The 13,533-nt window shown below is 50.5% G+C and overlaps 4 protein-coding genes across 6 annotated transcripts; 2 read left to right on the forward strand and 2 right to left on the reverse strand.

Moving 5' to 3' along the window:
* The first annotated feature begins 339 nt into the window (after window positions 1-339).
* H257_04273 lies at window positions 340-2,850 on the forward strand. Of its 2 annotated transcripts, none has more exons than XM_009828701.1 (5): window positions 340-954; window positions 999-1,257; window positions 1,798-2,046; window positions 2,104-2,407; window positions 2,496-2,850. In XM_009828701.1, the coding sequence occupies exons 1-5, from the start codon at window positions 382-384 to the stop codon at window positions 2,815-2,817; spliced, it is 1,707 nt and encodes a 568-aa protein (XP_009827003.1). In that variant the 5' UTR covers window positions 340-381; the 3' UTR covers window positions 2,818-2,850. The 2 variants fall into 2 exon arrangements, with proteins under 2 accessions (XP_009827003.1, XP_009827004.1); XM_009828702.1 differs by having other exon boundaries at window positions 1,798-2,019.
* Window positions 2,851-3,100: 250 nt separating this feature from the next.
* On the reverse strand, window positions 3,101-6,652 carry H257_04274 (hypothetical protein). The gene is made up of 13 exons (XM_009828703.1): window positions 6,120-6,652; window positions 5,909-6,071; window positions 5,755-5,840; window positions 5,438-5,647; window positions 5,231-5,386; window positions 5,072-5,182; window positions 4,915-4,998; window positions 4,756-4,866; window positions 4,578-4,656; window positions 4,439-4,506; window positions 4,269-4,393; window positions 3,879-4,173; window positions 3,101-3,817 (listed from the first exon to the last, which is right to left on the reverse strand). The coding sequence occupies exons 1-13, from the start codon at window positions 6,627-6,629 to the stop codon at window positions 3,266-3,268; spliced, it is 2,550 nt and encodes an 849-aa protein (XP_009827005.1). The 5' UTR covers window positions 6,630-6,652; the 3' UTR covers window positions 3,101-3,265.
* Window positions 6,653-6,702: 50 nt separating this feature from the next.
* H257_04275 lies at window positions 6,703-7,693 on the forward strand. Of its 2 annotated transcripts, none has more exons than XM_009828705.1 (6): window positions 6,703-6,849; window positions 6,905-6,998; window positions 7,047-7,110; window positions 7,174-7,241; window positions 7,292-7,393; window positions 7,444-7,693. In XM_009828705.1, the coding sequence occupies exons 1-5, from the start codon at window positions 6,715-6,717 to the stop codon at window positions 7,387-7,389; spliced, it is 459 nt and encodes a 152-aa protein (XP_009827007.1). In that variant the 5' UTR covers window positions 6,703-6,714; the 3' UTR covers window positions 7,390-7,393; window positions 7,444-7,693. The 2 variants fall into 2 exon arrangements, with proteins under 2 accessions (XP_009827007.1, XP_009827006.1); XM_009828704.1 differs by having other exon boundaries at window positions 7,174-7,228.
* Window positions 7,669-9,114, reverse strand: H257_04276 (hypothetical protein). The gene is made up of 2 exons (XM_009828706.1): window positions 8,991-9,114; window positions 7,669-8,938 (listed from the first exon to the last, which is right to left on the reverse strand). Exons 1-2 carry the CDS (start codon window positions 9,043-9,045, stop codon window positions 7,740-7,742), a joined length of 1,254 nt encoding a protein of 417 aa, XP_009827008.1. The 5' UTR covers window positions 9,046-9,114; the 3' UTR covers window positions 7,669-7,739.
* Window positions 9,115-13,533: the final 4,419 nt, after the last annotated feature.

Consider the following 13,533-nt stretch of genomic DNA (forward strand, 5'->3'; position numbering starts at 1 on the left):
TACTTGGACTCGTTCGCCAGGTACCGAATGTGGCCTGGGCTAGTGATGCGCCGATGTTCCGCCGTTGGACCAACCAGTTGTTACAGCGCACATAGAACGCGCAATTTCGCGGTGCATTTGGTGTCTCACCCTGATCAGGCAGTGCTCAGCGTTCTGTACAAAGTGCTAGCAAGCAGCACATAGGCAACCCCTAGCTACATATGTACAGTACGCTGTGCTGCATGTGTTGCTAGCCCTTGCGTGGGGACTTGCGCAGTGCGTGCAGTGCGATGTGTTCCAAAATGTCCAGATTTGCCGTTTCAACTTTTCGGATTATCCGGATTCCGATTCAAGTTTCACCAATTTGGAGGGAAAGTCGCGGTGGTGGCCAAGCCAGTGGTGATGAGTGCCGATGCGAAGTGGAATTGGAAGGAAATCATCAAGCAAGATAAGGTGGAACGGCCATCATCTTTGTCGTTGTCTTCGTCCGCTGTTGTTGGCGGGACTCCGCAGGGCGGCGGCATTGCAGTCCCCAAGCCCTTCTACTCCCAAGTCCCGCATCGACCCAAGAAAGCGAAGGCAGCGTATCAAGCGACAGGAATCACGGCAGAACAAAAGCGTGCTGCGTCGCTTGCGCAATACGGTGTCGGTCCATCTCGAGACGGTGTCGGTCCATCTCGAGACGCTGTCGGCGCGATCCGCAACGTCTTCATCGCCCAATTGGCCGACGACGAGCCATTGCTGCCCCTACGCAAAAAAGCCGACATCTTCCGCATCTACACTCCCGACAAGTCCACAGAGACTAGTACCGTGACGAACGTCGAAGATCCACTCGTGGTGGAAGAGTTCTCCGGTCTTCGCATCCGCGACCGCAAAGTGCCGGCGGATGTGATGCGCGAGCAAATGGACGGTCGAACGTTCATCAAGCTGGCCAAGCTGGAGACGTCGCGGCGGCAGGACCTCGAGAACTCGCAGGTACCCCGACCATCCAACTGCCTTGTATTCATACACATCGGTAGTTGGATTGGGTTACGATCGGCGTGTTGGCCAAGTCGACGCTGTCCAAGGCCGCTTCGGGCAATGCATTTGTGGCATGGATGTTGTCCGACTTAGAAAACGCGATGGCAACTTTGTTTCTGAACAATGACGCGTACTCTTGCCATTGGAAAGAGATGGAGGGCAGCGTCGTGGCGGTGCTCAATCCATCCATTCGACCTGCCAACGAAGCCGGCAAGTTTGCGCTCAGTGTCAGCGCTGGCGACAACATTGTCAAACTCGGTACGAATAACAGATATATATATATATATATCGCATGTGCAACGTGCAGTTAAATTGGCCGGTTCAAAAATGTATATATAGTATTGTTTTTGGGGGTGCAATCGAATCGCGCCAACCAAACCGATCCACAATCGATCTGATTGGTTGAATTTCATTGAGAAGGTTTTGTTTGGCTAATAATTTTGAGCTCATCTGAAGTAGCCAATCAAATCGATTTAAATTCCAACGAGAAACCACAACACGAAATTTCACTCGAAAGTACAATATATATATATATATGCATTTTTGAAAAAGATATATATTATTGATCGAATGGGCAATGTGCAGTTGAATTTGCCGTTTCCAATGTCTATCGTCTCTTGTCGAGTTTGTGCAAAGTGCAGTTGACTTTATCCTTTAAAATATTTATATTTATAATATATATATATAAAAATTATTTATCGTATGGGCAAGAGTTCAAAACGCGATGAAAATCATTCGACTATTGGCTTGCTTGGTACAATAATTAATCCCTCACATGTGCAACTGTACTCGTTCAAGGCACGGCCATGGACTTTGGCATGTGCAGGAGCCTCACGCATGGCGGCAGGCAGTGCAATATCCCCATCAACGTCACACATGGCGACTACTGCGTCGTGCACGTCGCCGCCAAGTTCAAAGCGGCGGGGAAAGGCCGACAAGAGCTCAACGGGGCTGGCACATTTCGGGCGGATTTGTTCCAACACGGCGACAGCGTTCGAAACGTGTCGGCCGGCACGTACGGTACAATTACCCACCAACAAACTCCAAGTTTGTCATGTCTTGCTGATGATTCGTATCACATATTTTAACTTCTCCTCGTCGTAGCCCCAAAGCAACCAAAACGAGTGCCAGCAAAGCGCAAGCGCCCGTCTGAAGTGTTTATGGCCCCCCCCACCATCACCACCACCCAAGTGGATGCGATGGGGGGGGTCGTCGTCGTCGTCCCTGCAGCTGCTGCCGCCACACCATCCCAACGCCAGACTTCAACCTCCACGGCGCCGGATTTCGTGCGAAGAGCCGACCCAAGTGGATCGTTGGAACAGTTGCGCCAAGTCATTCAAGGCGGCAAAGAGGGCCACAAGGCTGGCAGTAGTGGCCCCAATAATAGCACTTCCAAGAATGCCCTCATGTACTTACTACCCCTACCTATATATATATATATGCTCCTCCTGCTACGAGAGATTGTATATCGACGAATGGGTTGGATGGATGGATAGTGCAAAGATCCTTGGCGTTGGCACGGGAGTGAAAAAGGTCAACATGATGAACCTCGTCATGAAACAAACAGGTACGTCCTCTGCCCTGCCGCCTCCGCCACCCCCGCAGGCTTTGAAACCGCTCAATTCGTCGACTACACACGGCATGACTCGACCGCTGTCCACCGCGAATGCGACCGCCGCCGCTACGTTGAACCGCCGTCGGCCTTCCCCACGATCTAACGACGCACTCGCCAACGTCAAACGAGTAGCCCCTCCATCTTCGAATCGACGGGCCAGCCAAGTCACGTCGCTACGAGCAAGTGGTATGTTGCCCGAGTAAACAAATAATAACGTACAGTATTACACTGTTGGCTTGTATTTTAAATAGAAATGTGTCTCCTAGCTAGCTAGGTAGGTAGAAATCGTCCCATCTGCCAGTGGAACCCATAGAGCATTCTCAATTGTCAGTGAACAATAGCCTTCACTCTCTCTTCTGGGTTTGCTTGTGGCGACATACTAAGTATGTACTAACTAGTTTCTGTGAATCCACGGTCAGTCGTTTACTAGGGGAGACAGACATTCCATCCCCTTTAATCAGACAGTGAACAATAAAGGACAAATGGTTTGCATTTATATTATTGTAGCCACAGAAGCGTAGTAGCGAGCGATCTTCCATACATAGCCTCGTCCTCGACATATCGATTCAACCAAATGACAACGTGACTCTATGATTTCTATTACGTGGCACACGGAGAAGGCAGGTTGACGGAGACAGGTGTATGCTTCTATTACGTGGCAGTCGGAGAAGGCAGGTCCACGGACAAAACGTCGTCGCCTGGCTTGCACGCCTTGGCGATGACGTTCAAACTGATAGATTTGTTGTGAAACACGAGGTCGCTGGTGTCTTGAAACAGCCCGAATGACCGCACAGTCGTCACGTTGCAAAAGCCGGCTTGGGCTAGAAACGAGTTGAGAATGTCCTTGTTGAAGCCCACTTTGTGAAAGTCGTGGGCGTCCACTTGGCCGCCGTAGATCATGCGCATGACGTGGAAGCGTTCGTGGGGTGTCAGGGTCGGGTCCACAAACAGCGTCGCAAGCACCGACAGGTCGGGTACGGACACAAACAAGGCGCCGCCGGGTTTGAGCACGCGGAACCACTCGGCCAGCGTCGCCTCCACATCCGCGGCATGCGTGCCGTACCCGCAATGCTCCAGTGCATGCGACGAATAGATGGCGGTGACGGAGCTGTCTGCGATACCGTGCAAGTGTTTCATTTCTCGGACGAGGTCGACGTGTGGCAGCGGCTGGATATTCACCACCGTCCATCCTACTCGGTATACCTACGATTGTAACGTCAATCTTAGCATGACAATCAATCACGTTTTCTAGATTGGTACGGACGTGGCCGCCAATATGGAGGAGAAGCGGGGGCGGTGCTGACGCGTTTCGGTGGTGGGCCTTATGGGGAGATGGTTCACTGGGAACTTCTTCCAGAATGACACGAACGTGCCCGGTAGACTTGGCATGGGGGGATGAAGGGTACGATCGAGCGCTGGACGACAATGGAACGATGACATGCATGGCCGCAGGTACATTTGGACGTGAGGAAGTCCCCAACTGCCGCTCCCACGTCGCCAGCACACCTCGTCCAAACGCATGGGTGAAAGCTCTCGTATCAAACAACGCTGCGGATGTCCTTGAAGATGACGCAATTAGGGACGTCAACTGGTTAGATGTGTGTGACACTGGGGCGTCAAAAGTGTAGATGTGTGACACTGGTAGGATGGGTACCGTTGGGATTCCAACGTGCGCCGCAACGACTTCAACAAGTGGGGGCGAAGGGCCAAATGGACGGTCACGTCTTCGTACTCTTTGAACGACCGCGTGGTCATCACGTTCAAGCGATCGTCGTCCATCTAATGTCCACAGTTTTCACCTCGCACAACAATATGGAAAGCTACCGACGCCACGGCAGAACTAGCTGCCCGATTGCTCATGCGGTCACCTTGCAGGGTTACAATAGGCACACCTGATGATATACATAGGTTTAGTAGTTGACACTCGAACCCTACAAACACTCTGAGGTTTGGTAGTTCGTACCTGCCCACAACGCATCGACGATGGTCGTGTGGCCATTCTTGAGGGCCGTGTCTAGAACTAGGTCCGCCGCTTGCTTTACCTGGTGATTTACACACAAATCGGTCGATGAAGTCGGGGTTTCATCACTCCAAGATCAGAGTGCGGTGGCTCGAACGCGACTTCGAATCATAGTACGTACCCACGTGTGGTTAATCCAAGGGGTCAAGGGGGTAAACACAAACCGACTGGCGCCGTCAATACCAAACTGTTTCGCTTGCTGGACGAGGTTTTTCTTGGCTGCGGCATACCCCTGCGATGCAACTGTTCATTGGATGGAAAACTACTGAAAAGGGCGTACAGAATACTGCTGGAACCACACGACTCCGTGCGGCACGCGCTGCAATATGTGCATCCACGTGGCAAAGATCGTCGGGTCCATTTTCTACCGTCCCGTGTGACGTTGTCGCGTTTCGTTGGTGGAGACGTTGGAAAAACCGTATCGCATATTTATTTACCTGCCAGTTGCTAAAGGTGGCGAACACAAAGGCGGAGCGGGGCAGCCCTGCCAAATTGGCTTGCGATCTCGTGGGTCGACGGGTATCGTTGTGGGCTACGTGGCGCATCATCTACACGGTGATCAAATAGAGTCCCGCTGCTCGTATGTGACGTAGTACCTGTTTGTGGTCGTTGACAATGTAATTGTGAGGCAGGTAGATCATTTTCTCTGAAAACGAATCATGCACGTGCAAAGGCGACGCGGAGACGGGGTCCACGATAAAGTAGTCAATGAACGAACTACCCGTGGTGAGAGGATACCCCAAGAACGTCATCTAAAAGTGATTGAGTTCGTTTGGAGGCGGTGTATGTGACACTGTACATACCTGCACCGGAGCGGGTCGATGGCTAAAGATGGGCAGCCCAGAGTGCAACGTGTGACCGTTCAAGTCGACGAGCACGTGAATGCCGTGGCTATATATGGCTGACGCAGCCTCTTGGTGGTTGACTCCATGAAGGGAAATCATATGGTCCACCTCTGCCGTGATGTTGGTGCGCCACCACGATGGGGCGTCGGTGAGAGCAAAGCAGTAGACCTACTCTCGACAAGACAGAATCGTTTAAAGACTTGTGTCGTTGAGTAGTAGTACTGCTTAGTGTTTGTCCAAGTTGTAGGAAGTAGTACCAATCCAATATGAACTACCTCGAAGTGTGGCGATGGCAGCATGGCCATGAGCCCACGCAACAACGTGGCGACTGGGTGGACCCCAAAATCGGCCGAGACGAAGCCTGTGATATGAAATAGTAGGATTTGTATAATTGCAGTAGGGGAGGTGGCAATTGTACAACACGAGTACCAATTTTGAGCTTGGGGGATGATGCCTGGAGTTGGGGATCGTCGGGGCTGCAACAGAACGTGACAGTGCTGGGCTGGGAATGAAGGGCCCGCTGGCTGGCTTGCAGAATCACATTGCCGGGTAGATTGCCGAGGTCGGCGGCGGAGACTAATGGTGTACGGCCCTGCATGATGCACGTTAGAAACGTGGAATTCATGTCCGAGTTAGTTACGTGGATCAAGTTGGATGCCGTCGAGGCGGCCACAGTGTCCTGGACAAGCTCGTGGTCTGTCCAATTGGCCACCCAATTTCGAGCTTTGAACAGCACGCTCAGGTCATCCTTGATCTTCTTCTCCACAAGCGCCACTTCAAACACGCGAATGGCGTCGTCCACGAGGAACTGGCTCAAGTAACAATCGCCTAAATGCATGTACACTTCGCCGTGGTTCGGGTGCAGCGCCACTGCCTTCTTGAACGATTCTGTGGCGTCCTGTAGTCGTCCGAGGTTGTACTGCGCCACGCCCAAGTACTCGTACACGCTGGGAACGTGCCCGTCCAAAGCGGCGTGGTTGTGCGCGACGATGGACTTGCACAGTCGTTCGAGGCCGCGCATATCGCGATTTGCATTCAAGTCTGCAAGTCTGCTTCGGTATTCTAAGATGGACGTGGAAGTGGTGGTTGCCGGCGAAGCCACCATGGTACATGCCATAGCCACAACACACCACCATCGCGTTCGTGTCATAGATGGCCCTTTGCGAAGATCGCAAAAGAAAATCCGGATGTGAGCCAAAACTCCGGATAACAACGTTGATTTCTTTCAGGATACGATGGACTTGCGCACCGTGCGCATTGCGGTGGTCGGGGACTCTGGCGTCGGGAAGACTTCGTTGGTTCACTTCGTATGTCATGGCACGGTGCTGGCTCACCCTACATGGACGATTGGATGCACCACAGAAGTCCTGGTATGATGTACATACCAGGTGTATTATGCCTTCATGCCTTTGACTATCCACGTAGCTGCATCAAAACGACACGTTCGTCGAGTTTGTCGACATTGGCGGCAATCCAAGGTACGAGCTCAGTCGAGCGGCGTTCTACCACGAGCTGCACGGTGCGTCCATTCATATACTCTTCTGGATGTCTCACAAACGAACGATAGGAATCATCTTCGTCTACGACATGAGCAACATCCGATCGTACAACAACTTGCGAAAATGGATCACGTAGGCACAGACCGATGCAACTCCAGTGTGTTGTCCATAGCGTCACCACCGTCGTTCTCATAGCGAACTTTCTCTCGCGCAGAAGAATCGACCTCATGCAGTTGCCAACCCCGACAACGTACCCCACACTAGTCTCTGTCGCTCTTGACAAAATGCCTTGATTCATGATTTTCTCATATAGATCGGTGCGTTGCCGACGTTGGTCATTGGAAACAAGCAAGATGCCGTCCATACGCAACGTATGGCACCTCTTCGCGACTTAAAAATGGACTCCCTTGAGGCTGTACGTTCGTGCAGCAGTGTCGCCATTCCTCCGTACTCATCTCCATGTAGAGCGCCATGGAAGGGCGCCTGGACCTGCCTCGCTTCCATCTCTTCCTCGACCGCGTCATAGCCACAGCCTTCACGTCGACGCCGCGGCAGTCGAGCCACGGCATTGTCCGAAACCGGGGCCCTACCTCCACGGCATCGCCCCACGGCACCCCAACTTCAGCCTCGACCAAGAGTTCCTGGTGGTCTTAACTTAGTTCTTTCCGCCAGAGTCTCCAACAACTCACATATATGTAACACATGCCGTTGTTTGTTATTTGTCTTGATCGCTACTACCCACATACGAATCATCTCATCTCCTAAAACTCGATCGATCGATGGCTGGACACAAGGTTGCCCGTCGCCGCGTCATCGACATCCAGCTCAAAGTCGCTCGCGTCCGATTGCTTCGAGTCGGTCGATTTGACCGCGGCCCGAGTAGGCGTCTTGACCTTGGCCGAGTCGAGCTCCTGGTACAGCGAGGAGTCCTTGGCAGACAAGAACGTGCCGCCCGACGTCGACTCGTAGTCGCCGTCAATGTCCATGCTGTAGCCAGTCAGCGTTGTGTCTCGGGGGTTGGGGAGGTACACGGCAGTCCCGTTCGGGTAGGAAACTGGCGTGGACGTGAGGAAGCCGACGCCAGGCTCGGACGAGTACGAGTCCTTCTGCACAGGGACACTGCTGAGCGCCTTGAGCGCTTCGATGCGGTCGTTCACACTCGACGGCGGATGGTACGACGGCCCTTTGGCATTCGTGGGGGACGTCACAGATATGTACGGAGCAGGGTACACGTCCGTGCTGTCAGTGGGATGGCTGGTGTGGATGGGGGGAGGAACGGCAGACGACTGCAGGTAAGCGCCGCGCCCTTGGGACGGCCGACGGTAGTAGGTTGGACGTTTGGCCGGCGACGTTTCGCTGGACGACCCGTTCCCGTGGGCAGTGGTTAATGACGTGACCCTGCCGTTTTGCTGCGTTGCTTCACGATCCCGGCGCTGTTTTTGGGCGTCGGCTAGCAGCCGAGCGTGGTTGTCCGCCTCGCGCTGCTCCTCCATGGCTTGTATGGCTTCTTCTCGGGCCTTGGCCTTTCCGCGACGGATGCAAATGCAGCAGCACACCGACGCCAGGAGGAGGACAAGCGCACCCCCGCCGATGATGATCCACCACACCCAGTCGTCCAGGTTGGCGAACCCGCGAAAGATTGCACGGCCAGTCGACGACGACGTCGATGGCGTCTCGTTCGTGGGTTGTGGTGTCGTTGGTATTGTTGTGGTGGGGGTGGTGGACACTACTTTGGTCGTTGCCGGCGCGCGTGTGGTGGTCGTCGACGCGACTGTCGATGTCGGAACAGTAGAGGCTGTCGTGGTTGGCGTGACCACAACGGACGCCGTGGTAGTGGGAGTAACAGACGTGACGACCGGTGAAGCAGTGGTAGTGGTCACGGCCACAGGGGAGACTGTTGTGGGGGTTACTGTGGTGGTTGCAACTACCGTCGGATCGGCAACTTGCGCATACAATAGATCTAGGAAGCATCGTTTGACTAATGAAGCGAACGGAAAGGCACATGGATGTACCTGTCGTTGCAACGAGCGCTACAATAGCGCGCAGCAGCAGCGTGACCTTTGTCATGACGATGAACTAATGTATCGTGCTGGCCCTCGACGTGGACGGCGACGTTGGCTCAATGAAGTGTGTAATTATATTGCGATATCTATTTTTATTTCCGTTACATTTTTTGTCGGCGCCCTTCTCCTTCTGAGGTATCCAATTTTTCGACTTTTAACAATTATAGTGCATCCATTAACTGTAAAATGCGCTGAACATTTTGAAATGCTTAGTATTACTACGTAGTACTACGGTAGTAGTAGTAATAGTTAGGATTGAGAATTAGTGTGGATTGAACCGTAAACTTACTGGTAGTGCGTTCTTAGTGCAGAACAATTTGGTGTACGCAGGCATGGACCAAGCCCATACTGGAACATCGGTATATGCCATGCATGTGATGCCCAATTGCTTGGATAGTTATAGAAAGCCATCGAAGATGGTTTAATGACCCTTCGATATGATGTGTCTGCTCTGTTGTAATTCACCATATTCACACGCACAATTTATATTACTATACAGTATGTACCCACCCTCTCACACTTGATATAATTTCCGGACCCCGCCCAATCGAATCTCGTACTCGCACCGGAACATTTCATTGGTTACTCTGAAAGTACTCAACGCTGATTGGCTGTACTCTTTCCTTGTCCTTTCTTTGAATGTCGCAGCGAGGAATGTGCTTGGAGAATTGTTAGACCGCACCAATTTTGATACTATTAATTGTAACGTGAAGAGGTACTGCCATTGGAAAGTATTAATACCGTAGCAAGCGACATACAGTTTAAAGCCGGTCCCCGACGCGTACTTCTAACTCCATGAAGTAAATAATTGGGAGCCAGTGTTCAAAGTAGAAAAAGTCAAATAGCGCATACACTACCCGGTACCAGCGTTCTAAAATGCTTACTCCGAATATCATGTTCTATTTTGACTTACAGTTAATGTCCATTGATGTCAATGTCACACAGTGTTTGTGTGAGGAGAAACATTACTTTTATTTGCTATCACACTACACCTGTGTGATGTGTGTACTGTATTCCATGACACACAATGCCCGTATGACACAATAATTGCGCGGACGTAATCGAAGTGGCTTTATCTGAAGTGTAGATGGTGTGTTTTACTAGTATTCTACTACGTACTACTAGAATTCTACTACGTACTACTAGTAGAGGCCAATATCCGGAACATGTGCGAAAAACGACCTCCAGACGGAAATAAACCCGCCATAAGGGAAAATTTGTATATTTTGAACAATTGAGAATTGTCAAAATCCGCAAATACGTGATTAAAGTGCCGAAAACAACGCATCCGATTTGCTTGATTTCGTTAAAACATGAGTAGATTTAACTTCAGGTGGCTGTATTGTTGTGTTCATTCTAACAGTAAACTGGAGCGACATGGCGAATAATTGACACAACCAAATGTACAGAAGAATCGGCACACCATCATCAACATCTAATTAGTGTATGACTTCAATTCGTGTGATACAAATCACCACGTTTACATACAAAATTCAGTACAAAAGATCAATCGATAGATTTGGCGAATCAGCACACAAGTCAAAATTTTGGGTAAAAGGACAATCCAAATACTCGATACTCAACTAAAGATTAAATCGCACGGATACAGTTCAGTTATCCGAATGATTGGAATATAGAATGTGATCAATGCCACAAAATACGTCAATAGGACAACTACATTCAGAGATGCGAAATCCATACGGGAAAAATTACTCATTTTGTGTTTCTCTAGGGAATATAATATTGAATTATTAGGGCCATATGGAGGGTACAAAAGATGTCGAGGTTACCTAACCTTGGCCCGTCCTAGGTCAGAAATAGTTCACAGCCAATCCTTCAGTAGTATCATCAACTCACAGCCAATCTTTCAGTAGAATCAGCTCACACCACCAATTATTAGACCACAATGGTTATCAAATGCATTGTCCAAAACACCATGGCACCATCAGCCCGTACCGAGCTCCTCCTACGTTGCCTTCTTCTTTCGTGACATGGGCTGTAAACACAACTGTTGCCTGTGCTCAAAGGTGAATTCTCAGTGAAGTTTCAAGGGCTTCACTAACTTGATGAGCCATCTCATCTCGTGTCATCGTGTCATCCCGACTACGCATCTCTGTACAAAGGGTCACGACCCAACGCCGCCGACAGCTGCGCAATCCTGTCGTACGTATCCCCCGCGTATTTCTCTCTTCACGGCTGGATGGATTTTATTAGGGAGATTTCGCAAAGTGTATTCCGTGTCCGTTTTGATAGGTACTTTTTTACATCAATAAATTACATACTGTAATGAATTGAAGTCAATTAAAAAAACTACGGATTGGGTCGATGGTCCACCCATAGGTTCAAGAAACTACATAATGAATTGAAGTCAATAATAAAAATACGGATTGGGTCGATGGTCCAGCCATAAGTTCTCTCACACTCCCCCCCAATTTCCCCATAGAACAGATGGACGAGCAGCCGCGCGATACTCACTACAAGTATGCCGTAGTGTCGTATGCACATGAAGTGAAAATAATGGTACCGGTCATTGCAATTGGCCCCGTGCTCAATCCCAGCCGTAGGTCAAATTTAGTATACAAATATCAAGTATAAAATTACAAACATTTTAAATGACCATCATTATTGTGTTGTAATTCTCTACATTACATGAGGCAATGCTTTCACAAAACTGGCACGAACTTCGTCCTCGGTTTCTTTGTTTGACGACAGATCCGTTGTCTCGAGAACCCCTGCCGCTCCGCGAAGTGCTGAAGCAGTCGAAGCATTGACTTGTACCCGGCTTGACAAGTGCTCATATACGTTTGAATCTACTCCATGTGGTCCTCGCGCAGGTACTGCAGCATGTGAGCAGACGTCACAGCCATCTATTGACGGCAAAGGTCTTTCATGTAACGTTACGTCACGAGCCCATGAGCGTCGGGTATGATCGGCATGGCACCACAGTTGCCACCTTTTCTTCGCCTTCACGCCGGGGCACAGGCGTAGCTTTTCTAGGTCGTTGATCCACAATCGGATGTAGGCCTCAGGGTACCCAAGTGTTGCTGCAGCTTCGCGTACGCTCGTGCGGTCAGCCGTCGCTATGACAGTAAGCTTCTGGGCTATGGTCGGTCGTGGCGTTTGTTGCGTTGCGCTGGTGTATGGTGATGCGAATCAGTCATTTGGCTTTCAAATTCGATTTTGGGGTCAGTGGTGTCGATTTTTATTATTATTATGCCCCCAACGAATGAGCCAATCAGAATCTTGATATAGTATGTAGACGACATGATTGGTTAATTCAAAAAAAAATTGGGCCAAAATTCTCATGTTCTTATTCAACGTCGCTCCCCGTAGTACAATCACGGAAACTCATGAAAATTTCTAGCGGAATCCGTGAAAATCACGGATTCGGATAATCATAAGAAATACTACTCTGGTCCACAATGATCGTTACGGTATTTTGACTCGATTAAAGAATAACGTAGAATGCCACTTTAAGGCGTATGTGCCACTTTAAGTCGTATCGAAATCGCCCAATCACTGAACGATTTCAATTCGCGGCAAAACCTGTTAAAGCCAATACTCTCATACAGAGTCATTAAGTCTTTCGCGCCAACAATGCCAGCGCCTCGTACGAGGTCTCGCTACCCAGCCAAGCTGCTTGAGCAAGCAGTGAATGACGTGATCCAAGGCAAGGTTGGCGCCAAGGTCGCCGCAAGCACAGGTATACCCTACGAGACGTTAATGCGCAAGGCCCGACAGCGAAGAGCCGGCCAAGACAGCGGGAGTAGTCGTCGTGGAACCAAGCCCATGTTGCCAGCATCCTGTGAAGAAGACCTGGTTGCCTGGATCTCTGGAATGCAGCAAGTTGGTCAGCCTGTGGACCGCCATGAGATTCTTGTCAAGGCATCGCAGATTCTGCGCCGCATCTCGTCACGCAGCAAGTTGTCCGGTGGTTGGTACCGCCGATTCATGCAGCGCCACCCCTCGCTCACAAACCGCGTCGCCCAAGTCATTTCGTCCGCGAGGAACAGCGTTGACGAAGACGGGGTGAAGCAGTTGTTCGACTCAATGGAGGAGGCGATCGAGACCTACGGCTTTACGGCGGACCGCATCTTCAACATGGACGAAACGTCCTTTGCTTCCCGTCGGAAGTCCAAGGATGTTGTGGCGCTCAAGGGCTCGCGCAATGTCTGGGCGAAAACGATTGCGGCGAACTTTCACCTGAGTATCGTTGCATGTGGCAATGCTGCTGGTACCTTCATCCCTCCCCTCTTTCTGCTGCCCGGTGAGTCGATCGACAAGGATATTGGCTCGCACTGCACTGTCCCTGGCGCTACTGTTACGACGACCCCAAAAGGATTTATGAATGAAGATTTGTTTGAAACTTGGTTGAGATATTTCGCAAAAACTGTGGATGAAAATATTGAGCGTCCACTTCTGTTGGTGTTTGATGGTTTAGCTTCGCACTATTCTACTGAGATTGTAACATTGTCCGCCCAATTGGATGTTG

This window comes from Aphanomyces astaci, assembly GCF_000520075.1.
Source record: "Aphanomyces astaci strain APO3 unplaced genomic scaffold supercont1.7, whole genome shotgun sequence".
Taxonomy (NCBI): Eukaryota; Oomycota; class Saprolegniomycetes; order Saprolegniales; family Verrucalvaceae; genus Aphanomyces; species Aphanomyces astaci.

What these genes read in the sequence shown, in the direction of transcription:
- H257_04273 (XM_009828701.1), top strand. Translation starts at nt 382, where the DNA reads ATGAGTGCCGATGCGAAGTGGAATTGGAAGGAAATCATCAAGCAAGAT. An exon ending in CGACAACATTGTCAAACTCG is followed by an intron (nt 1,258 to 1,797) that starts GTACGAATAACA and finishes TACTCGTTCAAG; the next exon opens with GCACGGCCATGGACTTTGGC. An exon ending in ACTTCCAAGAATGCCCTCAT is followed by an intron (nt 2,408 to 2,495) that starts GTACTTACTACC and finishes ATGGATGGATAG; the next exon opens with TGCAAAGATCCTTGGCGTTG.
- H257_04275 (XM_009828704.1), top strand. Translation starts at nt 6,715, where the DNA reads ATGGACTTGCGCACCGTGCGCATTGCGGTGGTCGGGGACTCTGGCGTC. An exon ending in GTTCTACCACGAGCTGCACG is followed by an intron (nt 6,999 to 7,046) that starts GTGCGTCCATTC and finishes AACGAACGATAG; the next exon opens with GAATCATCTTCGTCTACGAC. An exon ending in AAATGGACTCCCTTGAGGCT is followed by an intron (nt 7,394 to 7,443) that starts GTACGTTCGTGC and finishes ATCTCCATGTAG; the next exon opens with AGCGCCATGGAAGGGCGCCT.
- H257_04274 (XM_009828703.1), bottom strand. Translation starts at nt 6,629, where the DNA reads ATGACACGAACGCGATGGTGGTGTGTTGTGGCTATGGCATGTACCATG. An exon ending in TTGTCAACGACCACAAACAG is followed by an intron (nt 5,183 to 5,230) that starts GTACTACGTCAC and finishes ATCACCGTGTAG; the next exon opens with ATGATGCGCCACGTAGCCCA. An exon ending in CTTGGATTAACCACACGTGG is followed by an intron (nt 4,657 to 4,755) that starts GTACGTACTATG and finishes GTAAATCACCAG; the next exon opens with GTAAAGCAAGCGGCGGACCT.
- H257_04276 (XM_009828706.1), bottom strand. Translation starts at nt 9,045, where the DNA reads ATGACAAAGGTCACGCTGCTGCTGCGCGCTATTGTAGCGCTCGTTGCA. An exon ending in AGCGCTCGTTGCAACGACAG is followed by an intron (nt 8,939 to 8,990) that starts GTACATCCATGT and finishes GATGCTTCCTAG; the next exon opens with ATCTATTGTATGCGCAAGTT.